We start from the raw sequence: 27,977 nt of genomic DNA, 5'->3' as shown, positions 1-27,977 counted from the left end.
TGTAAGACTATCTTGAGACAGTCTCAATAAGAGACAGCTGGTACTTTCAATGAAACGCTAATAACTTGGGTGGGGGGGATATTGGCACACATATCAGGGCAATTAAAGAAAATATAAGGTTGCAGCTTTATACAAATTTCCTGAGAATAATTCCTGATACACTCAGCAGGGGTTAACTTTCAGTAGACATGCACAGATTTGTTCATTAAAAGGCTAGGCTAAGAACAAAACTGATGAATCTCTGCCATTTCTAATTAGGAAGCCATGGCCTCAAATGATTGTGCTAGGACTGATAAGCATGGCCACAATTTTTATGACATAGTTTTAACACACTACTTATATACTGTAAACATCAAAGCTAATTATTACTGTACTGATATTTATTTTCATCTTATACTCCTCATTAATTATGCAAACCTTTTCACTCTCGCTATTTATGGGGCAGCACAACCCTTTTCAGTTGTAAATCTAAGTTTGTACATAACCCTAATCAGTTCAGAAAATCCAAACGGTTATCACCAGTCTGTGATAACTGTGATGCGAAGGAAAGTCTGAACAATATTGAATTGTTTGTCCTATCTTTCAATAGAATACAAGCATCCCTTGTCCTGAATGAATGCTTAGGTGTTCCATGTTCTTTCTCCCCTGAGGGAGAGTATAAAGTGAGGTGCACAGGGACAAAGGAAATCTCACTTTCACATATCTGGGGATCTGAGGTGTTCTTGATGTTGTTCTGGATACCTTGATGTTTGAAGGTAGTATGCTTTTATATACCATTTGCTGGGGAACACAATCTGATGGGTGTTATTGCATTCATATTTTGCTTGTGAATGTCCCATAGGCAACTGGTTGGCCATTTTGTGGGTAGAATCCTGTTTTCTTTGGTTTCTGCTGCATCATCTAGGAACATGTGGATGATTTCCATTTTTTTTTTTACAAATGGAAGAATATTTCATATGCCCTATGAAGACCACGATTTTCAGTTCACTATTTATACCAGGCTTACTGTTTTCAGTTGTTACATGAAAAGCATGCTTCTTTCTGGAAAGTTGTTGTAGTTTCTGCAGCTTTCTAATTACAGTGTCTTACAAAAAATGAACTTTTTCTTCAGTTGGAAATGTTGACCAGTTGCTCATTAACATTTATGCCAATGTCTCTATAGTGCTAGAGGATTCTTGACTGTTTTTACTTTCACAGAGAAAAACAGCTATCACTCTAGATTAGAAACACCCAGCATTTACTACTATGGGAATTGTGTAGATTTGAAAGTCTATTTATGTCATGGGCACCTCTTCCTTGCTGCTTGTAACATCATTGAGGACAAATTGTATAGTTCATATGACTTTGCTATTTTCTGAAATATTTATAGAGGTTTCATTTTACTCTTTAGAAATGAGTAGAAATTATGGCCATTCAGATATTGTTAGACTGCAATTTCCAGCTGTCTTCTCCATCAGCAATACTGGATAAGGTCACTGGGTCTTGAACTCCAACAACTTCTGCTGGGCACATAATCTCCTGCTTCTTGCTTTAGTAGCTGAAAAACTACCCTGTTGGACCTAATATATGGGAGCTTCACAAATCTTTTATTTCTTTTTCTTATAGGTTCTTATATGCTATATATTCCTGCTCTAAAACATTGGACTGCACAACTTTCCTTTCTTAAAAAGGAAAAGTCCTAATGAGTAGCAATTTTTTTTGTCCAGAACCTCTAGCATTAAGCAGGAGTAGTATAAAATACTACCAACATTTGATTCCAGTTAGCACAGATGTTGTTAGTGCATAAACACATTAATATTTTATCATCTGAAAAGGGCCCCAGTGAATTGCAGTTGGCTCACAAAAGAATAGCCTATCCAGAGAAGAAATGAACATGGATCATCACAGACTTTTAGAGTTTCAAATGCAAATTGTTTTGCATTCAGGTTGGGGGAGCTGGTGGCTGGGTCCAAGAGCGATATGTCAGGAAGGGCACTGTGTGCTTCTCACATTTCCTTTTTGAAACATGATGTGTCTTTAACATTAGGCCGGTCCAAGTGCGATCAGCTGGGAGTTGGTCAGACAGTGGTGTTGCGTTGTTTGCATGGCTCAATTTCTTTGTCTGTCCACCAGTGTGTGTGCTGCCTATTTGGTCTACTAAGAATAATGACCTACATTTCACATATTACACTGGGAATTATAGTATATTTAACTCGAAATGCATTTTTCAGTGCTTTTTCCAAGCAGGTGTTATTTGGTAACAGCTCTGACAGGGTTGACCATCTGTTTTGATAAAAGGGTTTGTCCTGATGTAGGATCCAATTAGGTGGCCACAGAGTACAGTGTGAGTTCCCAGTGCAACAATCTTTTTCTGAGTAAAAATCCAGGCCCTTGAGTTTTTGTGACTAGATTACCCATACAAAGCAGTGGAATCATTCTATGGATAAAACAGGAAAGGGGAAAATAGTTTGAAATCTAATCATATGCTTTATCCATAAACAGGTAATGAATGGGAATCATGTAAAATACAAACAGTAGATTATCTCAGGCACAACACTAAGGACCTGATGTATCAGGAAGGCCTTACACACATTTCTAAATGCCTAAAGGTTACGTATTGTAATTAGTATGTTTGGGAAGTTCAGCAAATAGTTAGCTATCTTTGCCTCAGTGTTCTCAGAAAAGCCAAAGAAAACATTTCCTCAACTAGACTGTCATAGATAAAAGAAACAAATACCCTAAATAAAGTTACCTTTTGTAAGATCTCCTTAGCCATTCTTATTGGATGAGGAACATAAAGCAAGGCACTATTGCAGTTACTCAGGATTCAAGATTTTAGGCTGAATCCAGCACTGATAAAATAAATGTGTGTTGCTTCTCAAGGCTGTTCCCAAATGCTCAACAGAACAGATCCAGATCCACTTTTGGGGCCTGCTAAGATTAATAATAATAATAATAATAATAATAATAATAATAATAAATTATTTATTTATAGCCCACCCAATCACAAGGAATCCAGGCGGGTTACAACAATAAATAGCTGAATTAGACAAATCCAAAGCTAGTAAAAAAAAAATTTGCATGTTTACTTACTATTGTAAGCAATTCAGTAAGACTGGATACTCCACAGTATCAAAATCTATCTATTTTCTGCTGATCTCTAAACTGATCACTAACACTTTTCGAATATAGGCTAGGCAGGATCCACTTGGAGATATGTGACTCTGGTGCCTTGTCTTTACTCCTAGTAATATATCAATTTTGATACTGTATAGAAGTGTGAATAAAATGCCTGTGATAGAGGAGCAAATTCTCAGCTATTTCGTCCTTACATATGAAGATGAATAATTACAAGTTTTCTGTCTGCTTCAGGAGAAAACAAGTATTTTTAAGCCATAAATGCTTGAATCCATGGATAAAGAATCCATGGAAACAGAGAGATGACTGTAATGAAAAATATTATTTCCATCCCTAGCCCATAATATCTTTAATGATGAACAATGCAACTTATCATTCCATACTTGTGTCATTGAGGACTAGCATTTTACCAACCAAGTACGAAAGTGCTTGTGTAGCACTTTAAACAAAATTTAAATGTGGCAGATATAAACAAGGCTACCATCTATCACTGGGCTTAGTTTTTTTAGTTTGCATGCTCTTAGCTTCTCAACAATATTACACAGAAACACATAGAAAAACAATAAAAATAATAGGCAAAACGAAATTAATCACATTATTCTATGATATCTTGTGCCTGTAATTATGCTTTTAATGGGCATCTGAGAAACAAAAGCTTGGGGGACAAATTGATCTCTAACTAGGGTTGCCATAAGTCAGGACCTCCCAACCGGGACAAATGTAGGACAACATTTTCAAATGTAGGACATATTTTTTTGAAAAAATGGAGGACATGCGAAAAAATTTGATGATTTTTTAAAAATGTTAATATAAATGCATGTTTCTTAGGCATGATCAAAATGGAGGACATTTTGGTATTATTCCTAGACAGACGGCAGAAATGTACTTCCCTTTCTGGCCAAACCACCCCTTCCATTCCAAAACACACACAACAGCACATTTGGGCATTTCACATAGCTTTACTTAACATGGCTATCATTAAAACAAGGCAGACCTGTTAGCATTAAAAGCACCCAAAACACACAGAAAGTGCACTTTGAGGGGAAAAAACCTTTGAAAATGGGCACCCACCTCCTCCTCCTCCTGTTTCCCCCTCCTCCTTGCTATGCGCCAAGAAAGGGCACTTTTCCCTCCCCCTGGCTGGCCCAGAGTCTCACTCCTCCTCTTCCTCCTCCAAGGCTCCACCTTATCCTTGAGGCTGGCCAATGGCAGAGTGGGGCTGGAAACAGCTCTGCCATTGGCCAGCCAGCCTCAAGGGGACGAGTGTTCCCTTTAAGTGCGTGCGCGCGCACACGCACAAGCAGGCATTGCCCCCGGCAACTGCTGTGGACCGCGCATGGCACAGAGCAGGCGTTGGAGGAGGAGGTGGGTGGCGTGGCCGTGTGGAGGAGACAGAGGAGGAGGTGGAGGGCGGTGCGGCTGCGCCCAGGAGGCAGCGGTGGAGGGGGAGAGGAAGAGATGGGTAGCTCGGCCGCGGCAATGGCTGCCGGCCCGGGCCCAAACCCAGGATTATAGAGTGAACTGGACCAGGACCAGGCCAGTACCCCCAAAACAATCACGGGCGCAGCCGGGATATGGCATCCCTTTCTCTAACAGAAGAGTGTTCCATAAATGAAAAGTAACTGACAAGAAGGCCCTGCCACATTTGTCATTCTTATTGGCCATATTACACCTGGGCACAGCCAGTAAAAATTTCCCAGCTCATCTTAAATCCTGGGTAGCTCATTAATGCATCAAGTACACATTTAAGTACCTGAGTCCTAAGCTATCTAGGAATCTTATCAGACTCATTCCCCCCGCCCCCGTTATGGACATGGGAAGGGGCCGCTTGAGGTCGCATGAGTCTGAGAAAAAACACATTTTACCGCACCTCAAAGTGTCCTCAAAATGGCTCCATTCCATCGCCCGGCACCAAGCCATTCCCATTCAGGACTGAGGAGTGTCCTTTGCTTCGATCAGAAGCCTGCTATCCCACTGGGAAAGGCGGGGGAGGATCAATCCTTCTCCCCCTTTTCCCTGTTGAATAGCTGCATGAGGAAGCCTGCTATCCCACTGGGAAAGGGATGGGGAACCAATTAAAGAGATGAGAGGGCAGGTGGAGAAGAGAAGCCCATGTGCGCCTGCTCCTCTTCAACTGCCTGCCTGTCCCTTTAACTGGATTCCACATTTGGGGGGGGGGGGGGGTTATTTGTAGTTTTTCCACATTCACGGGGGGTCTTGTTTCCCTAACCCCCGCTAATGTGGAGGGCTTACTGTACTTTAATTGGATTGTAACTAGCGCAAGTGCCAAGCTTAGTGAAAAACAAAGGTGTTTCAATTCACTGGAAAGGTTTGACTATTAGCATCTAACTCAATCTTGTGTCCCAGGGGAAAAAAATCTCTCCATCCTCTCTTTCTCCTTCATCCTTCTGCATGTCCCCCACAGCTGCTTCAGAGGTTCTCCAACCTCCAGTGCAGATGTGTTGAAGAGGAATGGGAATCTGTTTTGCACAATTAGATCTCTCCCTTAGTTATAAGTTGCATGTCCCTAAAGAGGAAGAAAATTTTGGTCCCACCTCATCATCAAACCATTGGGGGTCCCCCCTTTTTTTAATTATGAAAGAAGAACATCATTATGGTTCAAGACACCACCAATCAGACTTCTAGACTTTATTTTACAAGATGTGGTTTTCCAGGTTTGTGGAATTGAATTTAAGCATGGCATTTCTTTTTCAGAGAAAGAGATGCACAGCAACATTATGGAAGCAAATCCAGCAGTGTTTTAGGGTGAGATAACGATGCATTTTTAAAAATCCTTTATAGAATTATTGAAATTTACCCATACTAAACATTTTGAGAGCTGTTAAGGGAATATACTGGAAGATGATTGACTTGATGTGGGGGTGAGAAGAACATGATGAAGCAGTAGTGCAAGCGTGTGATCATGACTCTAAACCACCTGACTTCTGCTGCTAGATTTAATCCACTACATAACATTATTATAATAATGATTCTACTTTCTTGAAATGTTTATCCCTAAGGCTGTGATAGATGGTGTGTCCATATAGTGGAAATGGCTAACAGTCATACTCATGCACTGAGCCATTCCCAGCACACCACAGTACCCATTGTTACATGCAAGAACAAATTGTTTCTGGAGTTTTTTCTCTGCTATGGGATGCATATGAGTATTTTTGTACAGTATTCTCCCCATAGTCTTACATTCCAAAGTGAGCCAAGGAATTCTTCTGAGCAGAAATCCATGTGAGTTTTCTCCACAAGACCACATGGGGTTTGTGAAGTAAACATGTTTTTATGCAAAAAACACATTACCTTTTGTGCAGAATATGCCCCTGCACACTTTGAGAAGTATGCTCCTGATGGAGTTTCCCAAGGAAAGAAAGAATGGAGACTGATGGGCAAGCACAAGGAAAACACTCTTACCCTCCTAACCTACTTGTAAGTCTCTCAGGGCCATATGGCCATTATGAAACAAAAGGTTACTGGACAACATGTACAAGAAACTTGCCCAGAGCCACAAAATGTATTCCAGGGAGAGATAGTTTGATCTGTAGTCATCAAAACAACTTATTTTCTGCTACATTAGTTACTGAAACATAACTCCAGTTTTACAGAATATATAGATGAGAAATGAATGCAGCTTGTTCAAGACTATAAATGAAAAAGAAAAAGAAAAAACACCCCAGAGAGAGAGCCGTGATGGGATGTGAGCCACAGACATCAGATCTATCAAATTGAACATCAAATCTCCCTTCATTTTATTTTTTTCCAAAAATATTCACATCCCACCAAGTCCCAAATCAGTTTCACATGAGCTACCACAACATTTCCCCCAAAGATTAAATTTCCCTCCACTGTCCTACAAAAAAGAAAAGAAAAACCTCAGCTGACTCTCTTAGCTTCGAGCTGATTCCAGGTTCAGCACAATCTTGCCTTCTCTTCCTTCCCCCCTTGGAGCAGCATCTGTCATGTCAGCCTCTACCCAGCAGAATCCTGCCAGCTCTTCTGCCTCTCTCCAATATATTGTTGTAGGTCTCTGCAGCAGTTAATGCACATCTAAAAGGCAGGGGCACCAGCAGGGGCAAATCCTGCAGACAGTTTTTGCATCATGTATCTGCTATAGCTTGGAGCTTCAAAATAATCCAATAGGTCCTTGTAACATGTATGCACAATTATTTTCTCCTCATAAAAATGCACAATATAAAAAATAATTCAGAATTTCCCTTGGATGGCCTTGTTCTGACATTGACAGCTTATTGGGCTGTATTAAGAAAATGCAAATACTATATTTGTGTATGTTAGTCATATAAATTCATCTTTATGGAAATATCCAGTGTTTTGTTACATGAGGACCAAAGTCATTTGAGAATGAAGAGAGCCAGCGATCTGACAATTTATGAGAGCTGATGGGTTCCTAATTTCTATTCCTGGAATTTACAAAGAAGAAAAAGAAGAAGAAAACTATTGTTATCATTATTATCCACATCATTATGAGTAGTAATAGTAATTCTTATTGTAATAAGAATAATAGTAATAGTGATTGTTGTGATCTAGGTGTGCATCTACACTGTAGAAATAATGCGGTTTGACAGCACTAAGTGCTATAGCTACATCCTATAAAATCCTATAGAATCTTGAGATTTGTAGCTTTACAAGGGATTTGTTTTAGCCTTCTCTGCCAAATAGTGCTGGTATCTCACGAAACAATGAATCCCAGGATTCTGTAGGATGTAATTATGGCAGTTAGAGTGGTGTCAAACTGCATTAGGTCTACTCTAGAGGCACCCTAATTAGTGTCTTTCTCCTAGTTAGTTTTAATGACAAAATATGCAGTACATGAAATACACAAAAATATGTAAGACATTGAATTCCTTTATTCTACCAAATATAGACACCAGCTTATGAAGGTATTAGTGGCACCAAAGTCAGTTCAGATATTGAGTTGACCACTGAGGTCCCTGTAACTCAAATACTCTCATTTTTTTAAAAACGTAATTATATCTACATTGTTAAACTTACTGTGGGGATCAATGATGACAACAGAGTGAGTTCTCAAAACCAGAAAACCTTCCACTTTTCAGGAAGTGGAAGCACCAAAGGCTGGAATGAGAAGAAAGAAAAGGAAAGTCCTGTCACGCTAGCAGTCAGATGGATGCACAATATTGGATTTAGGCCATAGTATTTTCTTTAGAAGATTGGCGCAGCAAAACATGCCATTTTTATTTTCACGCTTTATTATTTTGATTATTAACTATAGCATGTGCATACAGTACCAACAGATTTCATTTTAGCCCAGCTCTTCAGGAAGAGCAACATTTCTTGGGCCCAGCTGAACGCAAATAGACACCAGATTTTTCCTGGGAATTTTGAATCCACTGTATGAGAAGCCAGGATTTGTGTTACAAAAGCTTGCATTGCTAATTACTGGGTTTAAAACACAGTCACATTTTAGTTACTCTTTTTACAGTGTCTTCAAAGCAGCATTGGTCTTTATGTTATGTTCTCTTGAGCCAAATAATAATGTTAATATTAAAGATTTTGTCTTAAAAGAGACTTTGAAGATTATGCTTTGGTTTGGGTTTTCTAACCAGGCAACCATAATTCAGTCCTTGGGGAGATTTGTGGCTGTTCTGAACCACACTCTAGGAATAGGTTTTTTTTTCTTTCTTGTAGTCAAAATATGCATATGTGAAAATGCACAGACACCAGAGATATTTATTTTCAATAAGAAAGTCATAACTATATTCTGGCTGAATCCACACTGAACAAATAAATAACATCACTTTAACTTCCTTGGCTCAGTGCTATGGAATTCTGGCAACTGTAGTTTGTTGTGGCACCAGAGCGCTCTGACAAAGAAGGCTAAATATCTCACAAAACTACAAATCTCAGAATTCCATAGCATTGAGCCGTGGCAGCTAAAGTGGTGTCAAACCAGATTATTTCTGCAGTGCACAGTTAGCCTACATTTTAACTACAGCAGATCATGAAACAGACAGTCTGTAAGCACTTAGAAAGGAATGTTGTGATAATAAATAAATAATATAATAAATAAAATTTTTATTTATATACCGCCCTTCCAACAGATCAGGACGGTTAACAGCAAGTTAAAAACAATAATAAAAACATCAATGCAAACCAGTACAATATCACAAATTCAATAAAAAAAACAGAAAAGCCCCAAATTAGCCAATCCCTTGCCGGTGAAGAGGAAGGAGGCCCATTGGACTTTAGTCGGGGAATGCAATACAGAAAAGGAAGGTCTTTAAATCCCTTCTAAATTGGGCCAGGGAGGTGGCCGAGCGGAGCTCTATGGGCAGCGTATTCCAGAGGGCCGGGGCGGCGATGGAGAATGTCTTCCTAGTAGTGGAGACAAGCCTAGCCCCGGGAACCCTAAGTAATTGCTGCCCAGATGTTCTGAGGGTGCGGGACAGAATGTATGGGGAGAGGCGGTCCTTCAGGTATCCTGGGCCCAAGCCATTTAGGGCTTTATAGGCCTAATCACTATAAGCCAACATGGGTTTTTCAAAAACAAGTCATGTTAATCTTATCTCTATTTTTTGATAGAGTTACAGCATAGTAGATGATGGAAATGCTATAGATATAGCATATCTTGATTTCAGTAAGGCCTTTGACAAGGTCCTCCATGATATTCTTGTAAACAAGCTCATAAAATGCACGCTAGACAATGTGATTGTTAGGTGGATCTGTATTTGTTTGACCAGCTGAACCCAAAGAGTGCTCACCAGTGGCTCTTGTTCATCCTGGAGAGCCATGGCAGTTAAAGCGTTGTCAGACTGCATTAATTCTGCAGTGTAGATGTATTCTCGGTTTCCTTGGCAGTACACAGGCAGCAGTGATCAGGATAACTATGTGCTGCTCTTTTAGAACATCCCAAAATGTCTGCACAAAGTGACAATTTCACTCATCCCAGAGGTAGGCAGAGCTGACAAAGACATTGCAAAAGTCTCCCGGGAATGGCATTCTTATTTGGATCTTAGACAAAGTTGTAGAACCTGTTGTCTCCCTGAAGCAGACATGTTGTTCATTCATAATAGTTTTTCTGTGACCATCACACAAGTTGCTGAAAAATATCCGAATAATTTTCAAACTTTCTGTCAGATCTTTTTTTACTTTCAAGGGAGTGATATGCTTAGCTGTGCATTTGTGATAAGGGGCATATTTACATTAAACTTTTGAAATTAAAGTTCAAATGAATGCAGAAACAGTAGTATAGCTTTTGATTATTTCTATTTACAGCTAATTGCCTCTGTGCACCTTCATGCATAATGTAACACATAGGCATCTAAATGAAACTAAGCCAGTAAACAATTCATTTCAAGAAATAAAAATAAACCAGAACAAGTATCTTGGAAAGAAGAAAGTCACATGCATCCCTCCAAATTATATCTGTGGAAAGAAAACCACCTTGATTAATAGTAAATATTTATGTGTTCTAGTTCACAACAACAGCTAAGCAAGATTTTGGAACTGTGCGTTAAATCAAACTCCTAGGGGCCATTCCCACTGGGCATATAACGCGACGTATATCGCTGCGATTCTGACTCTGATTTTTTTTCAGAGTCGTAATCGAATCTGACCCATCGTTTCCATTAAAGATGGGTCCAAACAGACCCAGTTTTTTTACCCCTGTTTTCATTCCCATTGGTATTTTCCTCGTGGTAATTTGAAGCAGATTATTTTGCTTCCCGTTCCCATTGCCCTTCCGGAACCTTTTTTTTTAAAAGCAGCTGTCAATCAAGCACCTAAGCGCTTCCTGGGAAAGGGAAAAGGGAGCCTCTATTCCCCTCAAATCCCTTTGCATCTCAGGCTCTTCTTGTCTTCCCATAGTCCCTCTGGGAAAGAGAGAAGGAGCCTCTATTCAGCCCAAGTCCCTTTGCGTCCCAGGCTCTTCTGTGTCTTCCCATAGTCCCTCTGGAAGAGAGAAGGAGCCTCTATTCACCCCAAATCCCTCTGCATCCTAGGCTCTTCTTGTCTTCCCATAGTCCCTCTGGAAGAGAGAAGGAGCCTCTATTCACCCCAAATCCCTCTGCATCCTAGGCTCTTCTTGTCTTCCCATAGTCCCTCTGGAAGAGAGAAGGAGCCTCTATTCCCCACTAATCCCTTTGCATCCTAGGCTCTTCTATGTCTTCTCATAGTCCCTCTGGAAGAGAGAAGGAGCCTCTATTCACCCCTAATCCCTTTGCATCCTAGGATCTTCCGTGTCTTCTCATAGTGCCTCTGGAAGAGAGAAGGAGCCTCTATTCACCCCTAATCCCTTTGCATCCTAGGCTCTTCCGTGTCTTCTCATAGTGCCTCTGGAAGAGAGAAGGAGCCTCTATTCACCCCTAATCCCTTTGCATCCTAGGCTCTTCCATGTCTTCCTCTGGAAGAGAGAAGGAGCCTTTATTTACCCCTAATCCCTTTGCATCCTAGGCTCTTCTGTGTCTTCCCATAGTCCCTCTGGAAGAGAGAAGGAGCCTCTATTCACCCCTAATCCCTTTGCATCCTAGGCTCTTCTTGTCTTCCCATAGTCCCTCTGGAAGAGAGAAGGAGCCTCTATTCCCCACTAATCCCTTTGCATCCTAGGCTCTTCTATGTCTTCTCATAGTCCCTCTGGAAGAGAGAAGGAGCCTCTATTCACCCCTAATCCCTTTGCATCCTAGGATCTTCCGTGTCTTCTCATAGTGCCTCTGGAAGAGAGAAGGAGCCTCTATTCACCCCTAATCCCTTTGCATCCTAGGCTCTTCCATGTCTTCCTCTGGAAGAGAGAAGGAGCCTTTATTTACCCCTAATCCCTTTGCATCCTAGGCTCTTCTGTGTCTTCCCATAGTCCCTCTGGAAGAGAGAAGGAGCCTCTATTCACCCCTAATCCCTTTGCATCCTAGGCTCTTCTGTGTCTTCCCATAGTCCCTCTGGAAGAGAGAAGGAGCCTCTATTCACCCCTAATCCCTTTGCATCCTAGGCTCTTCCGTGTCTTCTCATAGTGCCTCTGGAAGAGAGAAGGAGCCTCTATTCACCCCTAATCCCTTTGCATCCTAGGCTCTTCCATGTCTTCCTCTGGAAGAGAGAAGGAGCCTTTATTTACCCCTAATCCCTTTGCATCCTAGGCTCTTCTGTGTCTTCCCATAGTCCCTCTGGAAGAGAGAAGGAGCCTCTATTCACCCCTAATCCCTTTGCATCCTAGGCTCTTCTGTGTCTTCCCATAGTCCCTCTGGAAGAGAGAAGGAGCCTCTATTCACCCCTAATCCCTTTGCATCCTAGGCTCTTCCATGTCTTCCTCTGGAAGAGAGAAGGAGCCTTTATTTACCCCTAATCCCTTTGCATCCTAGGCTCTTCTGTGTCTTCCCATAGTCCCTCTGGAAGAGAGAAGGAGCCTCTATTCACCCCTAATCCCTTTGCATCCTAGGCTCTTCTGTGTCTTCCCATAGTCCCTCTGGAAGAGAGAAGGAGCCTCTATTCACCCCTAATCCCTTTGCATCCTAGGCTCTTCTGTGTCTTCCCATAGTCCCTCTGGAAGAGAGAAGGAGCATCTATTCACCCCTAATCCCTTTGCATCCTAGGTTCTTCCGTGTCTTCCTCTGGAAGAGCCCTTTGCATCCTAGGCTCTTCTGTGTCTTCCTCTGAAAGAGAGAAGGAGCCTTTATTTACCCCTAATCCCTTTGCATCCTAGGCTCTTCTGTGTCTTCCCATAGTCCCTCTGGAAGAGAGAAGGAGCCTCTATTCACCCCAAATCCCTTTGCATCCTAAGCTCTTCTGTGTCGTCTCATAGTCCCTCTGGAAGAGAGAAGGAGCCTCTATTCACCCCTAATCCCTTTGCATCCTAGGCTCTTCTGTGTCATATCATAGTCCCTCTGGAAGAGAGAAGGAGCCTCTATTCACCCCTAATCCCTTTGCATCCTAGGCTCTTCTGTGTCTTCCCATAGTCCCTCTGGAAGAGAGAAGGAGCCTCTATTCACCCCAAATCCCTCTGCATCCTAGGCTCTTCTTGTCTTCCCATAGTCCCTCTGGAAGAGAGAAGGAGCCTCTATTCACCCCAAATCCCTCTGCATCCTAGGCTCTTCTTGTCTTCCCATAGTCCCTCTGGAAGAGAGAAGGAGCCTCTATTTACCCCTAATCCCTTTGCATCCTAGGCTCTTCTGTGTCTTCCCATAGTCCCTCCGGAAGAGAGAAGGAGCCTCTATTCCCCCCAAATCCCTCTGCATCCTAGGCTCTTCTGATGTCTTCCCATCGTCCCTCTGGAAGAGAGAAAGAGCCTCTATTCACCCCAAATCCCTCTGCATCCTAGGCTCTTCTGATGTCTTCCCATAGTCCCTCTGGAAGAGAGAAGGAGCCTCTATTTACCCCTAATCCTTTTGCATCCTAGGCTCTTCTGTGTCTTCCCATAGTCCCTCTGGAAGAGAGAAGGAGTCTCTATTCCCCCCTAATCCCTCTGCATCCTAGGCTCTTCTGTGTCTTCCCATAGTCCCACTGGAAAAGAGAAGGAGCCTCTATTCCCCCCAAATCCCTTTGCATCCTAGGCTCTTCTGTGTCTTCCCATAGTCCCACTGGAAGAGAGAAGGAGCCGCTATTCACCCCAAATCCCTCTGCATCCTAGGCTCTTCTGATGTCTTCCCATAGTCCCTCTGGAAGAGAGAAGGAGCCTCTATTTACCCCTAATCCTTTTGCATCCTAGGCTCTTCTGTGTCTTCCCATAGTCCCTCTGGAAGAGAGAAGGAGTCTCTATTCCCCCCTAATCCCTCTGCATCCTAGGCTCTTCTGTGTCTTCCCATAGTCCCACTGGAAAAGAGAAGGAGCCTCTATTCCCCCCAAATCCCTTTGCATCCTAGGCTCTTCTGTGTCTTCCCATAGTCCCACTGGAAGAGAGAAGGAGCCGCTATTCACCCCAAATCCCTCTGCATCCTAGGCTCTTCTGATGTCTTCCCATAGTCCCTCTGGAAGAGAGAAGGAGCCTCTATTCCCCCCTAATCCCTCTGCATCCTAGGCTCTTCTGTGTCTTCCCATAGCCCCACTGGAAAAGAGAAGGAGCCTTTATTCCCCCCAAATCCCTTTGCATCCTAGGCTCTTCTGTGTCTTCCCATAGTCCCACTGGAAGAGAGAAGGAGCCGCTATTCACCCCAAATCCCTCTGCATCCTAGGCTCTTCTGATGTCTTCCCATAGTCTCTCTGGAAGAGAGAAGGAGCCTCTATTCACCCCAAATCCCTTTGCATCATAGGCTCTTCTTGTCTTCCCTACTTCCCACTCCACCGGGGGAAAGGCTATGTGAACGGGGAAAATGGCACCGGTAATGCAGGAAAGAGAACAAGCGTGTGACACCCCAGGCCAGCCCCTTGAGCACTGCTCCTCCCATCCTCTAGTTCCCAAATCAGACACCCTTGTTGTTCCCATTCGAATGCCACTTAATATGCGCTGTTAAATCAAACCGGTTTATCAAACACTGATTTGGGTTTTTTCAGGATAATTCGATCACATTGGAGTCAGATTCGAATTCCAATGGGAACGATATCGGAGCAATGTGGGCCGAATGCGCACTCAATTGGGAATGATGCACCCATGATTCGCGTCCTGATCCACGTTATAAGCCAGTGGAAATGGGGCCCTAGATATCTAGGCCAGCCTTTTTGATACTGCCACCATTTTTTAAAAAGTGTTACAAACACCCCAGCGACCAGCATAAATTCTTCACAATCTGGGACTGTACTTGTATTTCTAAAAGTTAAATTATTCTTTGGAAGTAGAGAGATCTTTCTTTGAGACTAACTGAAAGAAAGAAGTTGGCAGCATGAGCTTTTTGTAAAGCGCCAAAGATTCTTTTGGACAAACCCTTGACATTTGAGCTAGCTTGTTGTTAAAAGGTTTTTAACCAGTTGTTTTTATGTTTTAATTGTACACTCGTCCCTCCCAATTCATGGGGGATTCATTCTAGACCAGCGATGGCGAGCCTTTTACAGATTGAGTGCCCAAACTGCAACCCAAAACCCATTTACTTATCACAAAGTGCCATGTTCCTCTGGTTTTCTAGTAACAAACTCTTGGGGGGGGGGGTGACAGAGCGTTTGCCCACAGAGAGGGCTCTGACTGCCACCTCTGGCACGCATGCCATAGGTTCGCCACCACTGTTCTAGACACCCCCGCCCTCAAATCGGAAATTTTGCTGATTTTCAAGCCCCTTTGGTTATAAGGGGTGCACTGCCAGGTGCATGCCCTGTTTTGTTCCTCTCCACTTGACATCCACGAAGGACAAAAACCGCAGATCCCAAGTCTGCGAATGGAGAGAAAGGAGTGTATTTCTATTTTATTTGAATTTTGTTGATATTTAAGCACTCGAAAAATGTGTAATTAATGAATGAACAAATGATTTTAACTTGCCATTACAGTTTATATTTGAACAGTAGCAAGGATTAGTAAACAATTTTGCTGCTGTTTGAGACTGGTAAAGCACTGTGACTTTTAAAAAGTAGTATGTATTATACTCATATTTTGCTTCTTACAAGGCGCTCCCATCTGGGTTTCTGATCAGCATTGCACCCTCTTTGCTCCAACAGTGTTACAATGTCAGTTGCTCCTAGATCATTCACAGCACTGGCATTTGTAGTTTTATATGCTCTAATAATGTGATTGTTAGAGGATATGCTGAGACATGGGTGGGATGTGGGAGAAGGGTCAGGACAAACAAGCCGACAGAAATGCCAGTGTTAATAACCAGAGGAGACCAAGGCAAAGGAAAGGAATCTGCTTCAAGTTGTAGCCAAGGAGCTGATAATCAGTTTGAATTAGCCCCATCCTGCTACTTTTCAGAGGGGTTGCTACAGCTAAAGTAAACAGGTATACTCAAATGGCTTCAGGTGACCCTGCATTTCCAGACTGGGTGGGAATGAGACGTTATTCCCAGTTGCTACATGTTGCATGCCATCACCTCTTGCCCTACACTGGTTGACTGATTTTTGTCTGTTGTGGTGTGTAGGTGAGAAAAGAGGGGCAGAGCCAGATGATGCAGAATTGCTGAGCCTCAGCAAAAGACTGGTGGAGAATGCAGTTCTCAAGGCTGTGCAGCAGTATCTCGAAGAAACGCAAAACAAAAACAGACAGATTGATTGTGGAACCACAGTGAAGAATGAGGAGCCATCCCTTGGCAATAACATCGAAAATGAGAATGACAATAGCAAATGAAGGCAAAGGAGGATTGATTTTATCACCATATCTGTGACTGCTCCCTGGGTCAGCTCTGCTAAGCTAACTTGGGATGTGATGGTTATTGTCGTTTAGCAGGCCTCTCTTTTGAACTGGGCAGTGCCAGTTACAGAGCTTCATGATCCAGATGTCCGTGCTGCTGAGAATAAACATACTATTGAATGCTGGAAAAGAAGGCCAGACAGAGAAACAGGCAAGAAGGATAGAGAGAGAGATCAGACCAAGAAAGTGTCAGCTTTGTTTTATTCATCACTACAATTTTTTTTTTAAATTCCCCATTGTGGTCTCTCTGTGCCCTGTGGATGCAAAACAAGTGGCCAAGGAGGATGGGTTAGCCAAATCTGAAAACAATGCCATTCTGTTTTGCAGAACCAAACAACTCTTTACTTGAAGTGAATTTCAAAAGAAGACATTCTTTTGCACTGAAGAAAAAAAATAGTGTTGTGAAGTGTCACAACTAATATTAACCACTGTTACTATCACCCAATATGTTAGTGGATAAGAATTGTTCATGAATATCATCATATCATTATGCTTCATTTTAAGTAACATTTGCACACATACAAATGATATTTTTGGCTAAATGTTACATTTTATATTTTAAAAAAGCATATGGGTAAAAAGATGACACATCATCTCTTTTGATAATAGAGTCCCATTACATTCTAAGGAACAATTAATTACATGCAAAAATGTATTGTAATGTTTTTTTCTCCCTCTAGGGAAGAGCCATGAAGCCAATGTACTCCAAGAAGCTTTGCACAGAGAATTGTCGACCCCTTTGTCCAAAGTGAATAAGATAAAGGTGCTTTTAGCAAGTCCAGAGATTCGGATGAAAATGTACAAGGAACTGCTTGGAAAAGGACTTGTCAGTGGCAGCACCTAGGAAAGTGTTTCTGATCCTTGCATTTCAAGTTTCTTAATTATCATTGGGTTATGAATCCCATCTTCATAATCTTTTTTTAATGAACCATATTTGTTTGCCACATTTATATTGTTGTTGTTGTTGTTGTTTTGAGGAGGCAGGGGGTTGATTTTAATATATTTGAAAGTAACAGACAAAATTTATTATACACTATACTTCCAATCCCCAACCCCCAATTGTTTGTTAAGGGCAAGGGGTAATCCTAACTGACTACATTGTTAATAATCCCAAGGGAGTTAAATATTGAAGCACTATGTTCCTTCAGCAAAACTGCATGTAACTGGCATTTTAACAATTTATGCTGGAATATTTACTGTAGTCTAAAAATCCAACGTATGAAAAACAATAGGGTACAACCTGTGTTCCCATCCTTTGAATTTATTACTAACGCAGGGACACATCTCACTTGGAGCTTCCTGTATTTACAGTATGGTGTTTTATTGCAAGCTAGGAAGTGAAGAACCAATATTGTAGAGGGGTGGGGAAAGAGGATCCATGTGGAGTGAAAGTATATATACTCATCCATTCTATAGATTCTTCCACCTGCACTGGCTCTGCCTCAGCACCAGTGTGCCATGCAAACTACTGAGAAGATGTGTGCTGGTTTCGGATAGCATTTTGCAGATATCAGATACCCAGAAACAGTAGGTTATATGTCTGAAAAAGATCTGGGCATAATTCGGCCAAATATCAGCTTTAAAGTTTCACAGGTTCTTAACTTGTACTGAAATCTGTAAGACTCAAAACAATGCACAACACTGATGAGATTCAGAGCATGCCCTTTTGTACTTACATCTTTTGGCTCTGGCCCTTGATTCATAATTCTATAATCTTTTCTTTCAGTAGCTGTAAAATAACATTTTAAAGCAAACCAAAAGATTCTTTAAATGATTTTAAAGTGTATAGCAGTCATCCTTTTATATAATACTGCCTTTTCTCTGAATATGATGGCATTTTGTTTTTGCAATGTTTACTTTTTTTAACAAACCAGAATTTGAAATTACTTGTACAGATAATTATATGTCTGCTGTTGTTTACATGCAAAACAGGATTGTTTAAAATTTGTCAATATTTATTGCAAAATCTCAAAATAGAATGATCTTTAATCATTTTTAGCAGAATATTCTTGATTTTTTTTAAAAAAGAAAAGAAAAATGATTTATTCCTTTTGCTTTTCCAGCATTTTTGAAGGGCTAGAAGTGCAAAAAAGTTACATTGGGCTCCAACAGTACAAGACACTTTTGAACATTATGAATGGATTGGAAAGTTTCCATTTGCCAACTATGAACACAGGTTTTGTTCTTATAAATTAAGTAAGCTGCACGAAACACAAAAAGATCTATTCATTATTCACTTATGAAAATAGATTGTTATTTTATCCTGGTGAACATAACTAACAAGGAAGATATGTGAAATTATAATTCTGGATGAGCTGCGTGTCTTAAAGAGTACTATGGGTCGATTAAAAAAGAAACACCGTGCACTTCTACAGCCAAGTGAAAGAAGGAAGAGCTAGATCTCTTAAGATTTCTGATTGTTTCCTTTAACATTTCACCCATATTTGGGCAATCAGTTAAGGCTGAGCCTTCCTGACTGTTGCTTTAGTCATTAGGGGCACTACCAATTTCAAATTGCACTAGCTAGGTTTCAGTAAATCTATACTTACCAGAACCAACAGACCTTGGAATTCATTTCAGTGATAATAATCAAGAATCTACTGTGATCTAAAACAGAGATGGGGATCATGTGGCTCTTGTTGTATTGAAGCTCCCAGCATACTTCAACATTAGCTGTGCTAGTTAGACTGCTGGGTCTTGCAGAGCATCATCATCTTGATGGCCTTGTGATTCACTGCTTGGCCATTAGAAACCCACTGGGTGACCTCGGATGGGTCACACAATCTCAGCCCCAGAAAACCCTGTGAGAAGGTCACCATAAGTTGGAAATGATGAAGGCACACAACAGTGACAACAGTATATAGCATTTCTGGTGCCATTAAGACTCATATTCCCAGCATATGGCACACTGGGAAAAAATTATTGATACTCTGAACAGCACTACTATAGACTTCACTGGGAACTGATGAAAGCCCACCATTTGAAGTTTGGGGTCTCTCTCTACTTTCATCTCCTTGTTTTGTAGCTCTGCCTGGAAAAATGCCTTTATTATGAGGTTGACATTCACCTGATTTCAACAGCCAGGATTTTAAAGGGAATGAAAGTTTGAATCAAGATAAATAAATAAATAAAAATATGTAGGAACTGGCAACATTGCTACTCTCAGTTGGCCTAATCTCAAGATAGGGTGCCAAGACAAAGAGATTGGTTGCCAAAGAAAAGCTTGCTGTTATTGTATAAATGCCATGAGTGCATTACAAACAAAACCAAGGGTAAATTCATTCCCATATTTTGAAGATTTTTATTTCAAACTATAAGGCCTTGAAAACTCAAAGCATACCAGAACAAATATTAGCTTTCTCATTGCTATCACCAGCCCCAAGTACATTTTTCTCCCAGACAACCTGAGCTTCTCTGTCACTGCTGGGTCACAATGGGACAGTGTTCACACAGCAGCATTCTCCCTGACAGCTATGTAGGTTGCACTCTGCATACAATGCAAATGCTTACTGGTGTTATCTTCTCATATAAGGCTGGTAAACCCTTCCCATTGTTGAGGATTACTAATGCTGCACACTGACAATTATCATGCCCCTAAATAGTATTCATTGGGCCAACCATAAGACCCAAAGCACAATTATGTGCTAAGGCCACAGGAGACTATAGGAAAATCTTATCTGCAAATCTACTCAGATGGAGATGGACTTTGTGTTGATCCAGAGCTAGGTACATGCACTTGGGTATGCTGAAGTGGATTTCCCACCATGACAGACACTCCTGAAAATGCTTCACAAAAGCTCAGTGAACCTTGATGAATGTGGTGACCTTTGGTGTAGGAAGGGTTGGAAAATATTTCTGAAAATTCAAATGGAGACACCTTCCATAGGAAATCTCACTGAATCATCTACAGAAAATATATCATGCTTCCAACCCATGGTGTTGTATTGCTGCAGCCTTGCTCCAAACTCTCTCTCTCTCTCTCTCTCTCTATCTATCTATCTATCTATCTATCTATCTATCTATCTATCTAGGTCTTCATTGCTTTTACTGGTATATAATATAGGGGAGGACCCAGTTGGATGACCATATTCTATGTTTCGTCATAGAATCTGGTCAGTATTTTCAATCATGAACTGTTCTGATCTACACAGATTCATAGAAGAAATATCACTGCTCATCAGTGTCCTCAAGCCAACAACAAATATGGCAGGTGGAGTTGAATGGAGAATCACTATTCTACCATGAATACAGCCAGTCTCATCTGATTTGGGAAGCTGAACAGGGTTAGGCTTAATTAGTCATTTTGATAGGAGATCAAAATGAATACCAGAGAATACCAGAGATTGCCAGTACAGCTAAGAAAGAATATGGCCTGAAATCCTTGAGAGCCATTGTTGTCAGTTAAAGTTGAAAACACTAAATTAAGTGGCCAACAGTTTGATACAAGATATGACAGGGCTTCCTCTGTTCCTGTGACAAAACCACAGCAGATTTTAGTCAGTTTGGGACCCTGAGGTGGGGGAATAGATCCTTGTCCAGCTATAGCTATTGGAATTACAAAGTTCATTCAGGTTGGGTAAGCAGTTGTATTACAGCCTAATGAACATTTGCAAGTTTGGATGCTACCTTTTGATCTGATTTTTAAAAATGCCTTTCCCTTTATAATAAAAATGTTCTTTTTATTTCTAAGAGGCAATATAAACACAGATATTTCATTAAATACACCAGTGCTCCCATTTTCTGACTGGACTTGTTACAAAAACCCATTAAGCTAGTGTGTTTACCTTCACTGTTCCTTTGATCTCTCTCTCTCTCTCTCTCTCTCTCTCTCTCTCTATATATATATATATATATATATATATCTTAGTTTGCACAAATCTTCTCATTTATATTCTTCTCATAGTAAATGCCATCTTAATGAGAACATTTGTACTGAACAGAAACAAGTCCTGGAGAGGCTAAATTGTTCATTCATATCCAAACAATAATTAGAACCCTGTGAGGAAAAAGCAGGGGGTAGAAGAGTATCTACAATGAGCAGAGAGTATTACAAGAATAATAAATTAAAACATTGCCATTGTAGTATTGCATCATCTCTCCCCTAACAGTATTCTGGCATCTCTTCAATTGATAGGGGTTTTCATTTTTTTATAGCAACCGTTACACTCCATTATTGACGTTTCTGGCATTTTTGTAAGACATGTTGATAGGTTTGTAACTTCAAAACTGAAAAGCTGTTAACAAAAATTGCTTGTACCCAGAGAGGATGAACACAAAACTGAAAAACCACATGGAAACATGGATCCAAATTCACATACTTCAGTCTCCTGTTTTTGAGGCATCCTATTGCTATATTTGAATTAGCATTATTATCTTTGAATTCATATGCATCTGACTCCATGTATGAGCTGGTTCAATAGTGTAAAATTTATCCAAAGGACCAGTCATTTCCTTGCTGTACTATCTTGGGCTGCAGATGGTGATTGCACTCACATACTTTCCAGATAAAACATCACTGCATATATAAAGCAACTATATCACTGTGAAGGTTAAATTAAGGCCCTTTTCCCTGACTCTCTAGATTTCTACGTGCAGACAATGCTTTCCACTGAGCTCAGTTTCCTGGCAGAAAACGAATGTGGGACATACTCGTCCTATATTCTCACTCAAATCTTGTGCACATGTATATGGAAGAGGTTGGCATAACTAAGTAAGCCTTGGCCTTTGCTAACTACCCTTACTGTCTTGGAAATGCACTCGTGCCTGGCAATTATTATTTGTTCAGATGAGAATTCAGTGTAGTGTAATCCTGGCCTCTGAAGTCTGCTGTCTGTGATAAGGAAGTAGAAAGGGTTGCTGACAACAGCAAATCTGACTCACTTTGTTCTGGCAGATGTTTTCTGTGGTCTCAGTCACAAGAAATCTTTTCCATCATCTGCAACCTGATCCTTTCCCCTGTCATTTAAAATTCTAGGGATTTCACTTGAGACCTTCTACATGCAACTTATCTGATCTCTGCCACAAAATGATGGCCCTTCTCCATGGTTTACTGGGCTAGATGCCAGCTTTAGACCACGTGGTGCCTCATCTGAGTCCCTGACACAGGGGCAGCCCCTGACAGTCTTCTGTTTATCCTTTTCACAGTGCTTCAAAATCAGCCCAGGGACACTATGTGAGCTGAGAAGCAAATGGAGATCACAGAAGTGTCCTTGCTGGTGCTCTCTGGCTCGTGGCTGCCCAGAGTCAATTTTCTGAAAGTGTATTTCCAGTAAACACTTATGTGTGGGATGGTACCGGCATGTGGCAACTGGACTGTTGCTATGGAGAATTGTCTGTTTTATGAACAGTGATGAAGTAAAACCCACAACATTTTCACTTGTCGAGATGAAGGAGGAAAGAGCACCTTGCTGTTGACCAGGTTCAACTATAAATAAGGGTGGACATAAATGTGGCTCAAACAAGCTAAGTAACAAAGGTCAAACAAACATGACTTGACATTATGCAAAGGGATCTTCATCAGAGAAGTAGGCTTATGTCTATGAAAACTTGTGCTACCAACCTCTTTCCCTCAGTTAGTCTCAAAGGTGTTACAAGATCCCTTTCATAGTGGTATAGATTAACACGACCAAGTCTTTAATTCTATTACTTGACATTGTTATTTGGTATTGCCAATAAGCATTTTAAGTGGACAAAAATGAAACTGTTTCCAGATATTCCAGGTATCTAGTACTACCAGAAGAGCTAGCGTGGTGTAGTTGTTTGAGCAGTAAACCAGAACTGTGGGATTCCAGGGTTCAAATCCCTCTCATCCATGGAGGTCCACTGGTTGACCTTCAGCAAGTCTTACTCTCTCAGTCTCGTAAAGCATCCGAGGAAGTAGTCTGAAGTCTACCGAAGCTCATGCTGCCAATTTCTTTCTTTCATTTAGTCTCAAAGATGCTACAAGAGCTCTCCACATACTCTCTCAGTCTCATAGGAAAGCAATGGCAAACCCTCTCTAAACAAAGCTTGCCAAGAAAATCCCATAACAGGATCATCTCAGGATTGCCCTAAACTGGAAATAACTCAAAGGCACACAACAACAAAATGCTACCAAGAACTTGCATAATTATTTCATCTTTTGTCCTTTATGGATTTTTGTGGAAAGAACAAAAAAGGAGGTACGGAAACTGGGGAAATGACATGAGAATTCCAAATGGAAAGCAATCTGACCCCTGCTCTTCCCATAAAATCCTGTGAAATCTGTGGGCAACTGCATGGGGGATTGGGCCAATTCCCCCACAAATCCACTCCCGCATGGTCTGGACTCAACCATACAGCAAACCCACATATCTCTGTCTTCTGTATGCCTTCTTAAAATGGCAACCAAAACAGATTTTGCCTCGCCAAAAGGCAGGAGTGGACAGTTGTGTGGAGCTTCAGAATCACCTTCCCACAGGTCATACTACACACTCCTCCACAAACCATCCATTTTCCTCTGCAGTCACCACTGCACTCCTGAAAGGTGCCCATCCAACCTCTGGTTAAAGGCCTCCAAAGAAGGAGAAGCTACCACCTCCAAGGCAGTTTATTCCACTATCAAACAAATTTTATAGTAAATACATTCTTCCTAATGTGTACGTGGAATCTCTTTTCTTGTAATTTGAATCCATTGCCTAGTGTTCTAGTCTCTGGTGCAGCAGAAAACAAACTTGCTCCAATTTTTCACATGACATCCTTTCGGATATTTAAAGACAGCTATAATGACACATCTCATTTCTCTTTTCTGAATTAAACATACCCAACTTTTTACTCCTTGCACAAGTTGGGGCGAGGGTTGTTTGTTTTTGGAAGTGGGAAGTTACAAGAGATATTGCATGATATTTTTAATATAAAAGAAGAATTGCCCATTCTAAGAAGCACACATCCTGATACTAAGGCTGCTGCCACGTTGCAGAAATAAAGTAGTTTGACACCACTTCAATTGCCATGGCTCAATGATATGGAATTCTGTGGTTTGTAGTTTTGTGATATATTTAGCATTCCCTGTCAGAACTCTTATGCCCCAACCAAACTAGAGATCTCAGAATTCCATAGCACTGAATCATGGAAGTTAAAGCAATGTAAAACTGCTTAATTTCTGCAGTGTAGCAGCAGTCCAAGTAAGCACCATCTGGGGTGCAGTGATGTCTGCACAGGCCCCAAAACTCCTGGAGCAGCCTGGAGTATTCTGGACTCAGATTTATCCCAAATTCCCCAGTTACTGGGGTCTATTCTGAAGCCAGACAGCTGTTTACACATGTGTCTCACGGCTGCCACTATGGCGAGTCACTCATTCTGAGGTCAGAATGGGGTGCCCAGCATCAATTACATGGCTGGGCACCTTGTTAGGACCTCTGATGGGTTGCACTGTGGGACATGTTTTAACAGCCATGTGGCATTGCAAATGTGATTTGAATCCATTATAAGAGAGGTATACTCTTGGTTTGGTACTGAACTGACTGGACATAATCTGGACTGTTTGCACTCGTCCAGATTCCCCACCAAGAGCAGGGGTGAGGACTTTTTACAGTCAGACCTTCATATCTGTAGAGGATCTGTTCTGGATATCTCCCCTGTTCCCCCCCCCCCCACACACACACAGATACAAAAAAATGTAGTACCGCAAGTTCCATTGTCCCTAATGGCAGCACAATGTGGAAACAAACACAGGAACAATAGCGCTTGCCATCTGTGGATGCTCAGATCCCCAGATGGCAAGCCTGTGGGTGGTGAGGTCCCACTGTATTTGGCCTGTGCATACAGGACCTGCATCTACACTGCTGAAACAATGCAGTTTGACACCGCTTTCAATGCCATGAGTCCATCCTAAACAATCCTGGGATATGCAGTTTTGTGAGGCATCAGCACCTAAAACGACAGGATTCCATAGCATGGAGCTACAGCACTTAAAGTGGTATCAAACTGCATTATTTCTACAGTGTAGATGCACCCCAAGTTGGCATTGTCACTGCAGGAGGGCACTGGAACTCCCATGATCCCTTATCATTAGCCATGGATTCCTGGAGCTGAAGTGCAAAGTATCTGGAGAGCCAAAAAGTTCCCCATCCCTCCTGTACATTCAGTGGCCTCTCAGGGTTTCAGAGAAGGGGATGGGTTTGGCCTACTTTGATTGAATCTGGAGCTTTTTGTAGGCAAAGCCTGGGCAATATCACTGAATTAAAGAATGTCTCCCTCACCCACAATCACCCGCATTTGATTCCAATCTGGACTGTTTTCCTCTTTAGAAGGAGGCACGTCCAGAGCAATGCCTCATACAGAGACCACTGGCAGTCTCTTCTGAAGGTGGGAAATTCAGTTGTATCTTGGCCTGGATAACTGGACCTATTAATTCATTCCCACAACAGATGCACACTGCAAAATCATTCCAACTAGCATAGATTGACTGGAAGGAGTCACTGCTACACCCTAAAAATGGGCAGGCAAGCAAGAATTTTGGAATCACTATTGCTTTCCATATTTTAACATATTTATTTGTTTTCTGTGCCTCCTTCTTCCAACAGTGCTCTAACAGAGTATTGTAAAGTTCTGTAATGTGCCCTGGTGGCACCCAGTTTGGAAATTACTGAAGCAAAGCAAGAATCTTAGCAATGTATGTAGCAATATATAATGCCACAAAAGGCAAAGTGCTGTGGTTGTCATGGGTACCAGTGTTTGAAACTTCCAATTATTACTATTCAGAAACATTTTCAAGCTTTGATAAATTGTACAGACAAGTAAATGAGCATTACACAGAGTGAGTTCTCCAGTTCCAGTGTTCCACTGCTAGGAAAGGAAGCAGAGAGATCAAATCAAACCCTCAATGAAGGGTGGGCAAACTTTCCTCCGTAGGAAGATCTCAAAAATACACCATTCCCTTGAAATCTGCTTCTGGTTCTATTTTTGAGTAAAATATGATGTATCTTTTTTGGTGGGATAACCTGATTTTAAAGAAAATTATTATTATTATTATTATTATTATTATTATTATTATTATTATTATATCCTGCCCTTCTCCCAAGACTGGGACTCAGGGCGGCTTGCAACATTAAAAAAACCAATGCAATTAAAAACATACAAAAATAGTATATTAAAATATAATTAAATTACTACAATAATATATATTCAGGGGTAGTCATGTTGGCCATGCAGCAAAATACAAAACTCCAAATCCACAGGCAGTGATATCTTTATTGACCCAACTCCAAACATACATTATGCAAACTTTTGAAGCTTCACTGGCTTCTTCATTAGGCAAAGATGTTAAAAATCATACAGGTGAAAAATGGCGACAATGTTAGAGCACAGGCCTTAAGGGAAGTTACTTTTCTCTTGCTAATGGTGTTGACATTTTATTATCTGTCTTTTATTGCTCTTTGGACATTATCAGACTGTCAGGGATGATGGGAGTTGTAGCTCTTCACCTCTGGCTCTAACTCACCACCTTGTTATGCAGCAGAGCTGACCAGCTTTGGTCAGTGGTTAATGCTTTTCTTCAAAGCAGCAGAGTTTCAGAGAATAGGCTGAAGACCCTGACAAACTCTCCAAGCCTTCTCACTCTTCTTCCTCAGATGTCTCCAAACTTCTCCAGGATTCTGCTGGCTCTTGTATCTTCACTCAAGACACCAGATAACTCAGTAGTCTTATATAAAAGATCTACTTTATTCTACTATGTACAAATACTATATGCCCTACAAAATCACAATCTCCAATACTCCACAATATCTCCAAACTTCTCCAACTGCCCAACAAAAAACATTGGCAAACATTGCAATTATTATAGCCATTGTTAATCACCACCCACTAGTCAGTTTCCACCCAGTGGGTGTGTACATTCATTTTGATTGGTTCACATAGTTCAACCCACACTTAAGACCAACCCAAGTATTTCATCATTTTACCTTGTACACTTAATGAATCTCAGGTGTTTCCAATTGTACATTCTATAATTCTGTCCTTGACTTTCAAGACTTCTAAATTACATTAGCTTTTTCACCTGTGTAGCTTCTTAATTGCTCTTGCTTAGTCATTGTGACTTTCACATACATATTTTATTTCTATTACTGTATGTCCCATGTTGCATTTTCCTTATCCTGTCCTGTCCTTGTCCTATTCTCATGGTGCAATTGTGAAAGGATTTTCATACGACATTGCGTTTATCCAGACATTATCCCATTCAGAAAGCAAGACTGACCACGATTGCACAAAACACTTTCAAATGATGTTGCAGAGATCCCGTCATTGTCCTGTCATTGAAGCGGCATTGCCATTTTTCAGTAACGGGAGTTTGTGTTAATGCAATGCTGCTTCAATGATGGGACAAAGTGCTGAAATCTGAAAGCCTTTCATGGGATCACAGTCAAAGATGGGATAAGGATGGGGGAGCAATTCTGTCCTTACCCCGTCCCCGTGTAATAATCTCCACAGTCCCTAGTGACCATCATTACCTTTAAGAAAGATTGGGACATGTTTATCATTTTTTGAGATTACAATGGGGGTATTTATCAGTTTGGGGTTTTATAAGACACTATAAAGATAACTGTAGTATGTTCATCGTAGAAGCGTAATTTGGATGTGGTGTTTAGGAAGCATATTATAGTTTTGAGTT

General features: G+C 41.1%; 1 protein-coding gene across 8 annotated transcripts in view; it reads left to right on the top strand.

Annotated features, from left to right (window-relative positions):
- Window positions 1-18,299, top strand: part of LOC149311111 (A-kinase anchor protein 7-like) — a 140,138-nt gene extending 121,839 nt beyond the window's left edge. For 2 of the 8 annotated variants that reach the window (XM_089530375.1, XM_089530373.1), the window contains 2 exons: window positions 5,833-5,883; window positions 17,032-17,118. In XM_089530375.1, coding sequence (XP_089386501.1) covers window positions 5,833-5,882 — 50 coding nt within the window. In that variant the 3' untranslated portion in view covers window position 5,883; window positions 17,032-17,118. Of the gene's footprint in view, window positions 1-5,832; window positions 5,884-16,082 lie in introns of all 8 variants that reach the window. The other 6 variants (XM_089530376.1, XM_089530374.1, XM_089530372.1 and 3 more) reach the window with 4 other exon arrangements.
- The last annotated feature ends 9,678 nt before the right edge of the window (window positions 18,300-27,977 follow it).

The sequence above is a fragment of the Sceloporus occidentalis genome, unplaced genomic scaffold (genome assembly GCF_023333645.1).
Source record: "Sceloporus occidentalis isolate IW3139 unplaced genomic scaffold, rSceOcc1.0.p SCAF_6, whole genome shotgun sequence".
NCBI lineage: Eukaryota > Metazoa > Chordata > Lepidosauria > Squamata > Phrynosomatidae > Sceloporus > Sceloporus occidentalis.
The sequence above is the reverse complement of the archived record's forward strand: the minus strand, read 5'-3'. Positions and strand labels throughout refer to the sequence as shown.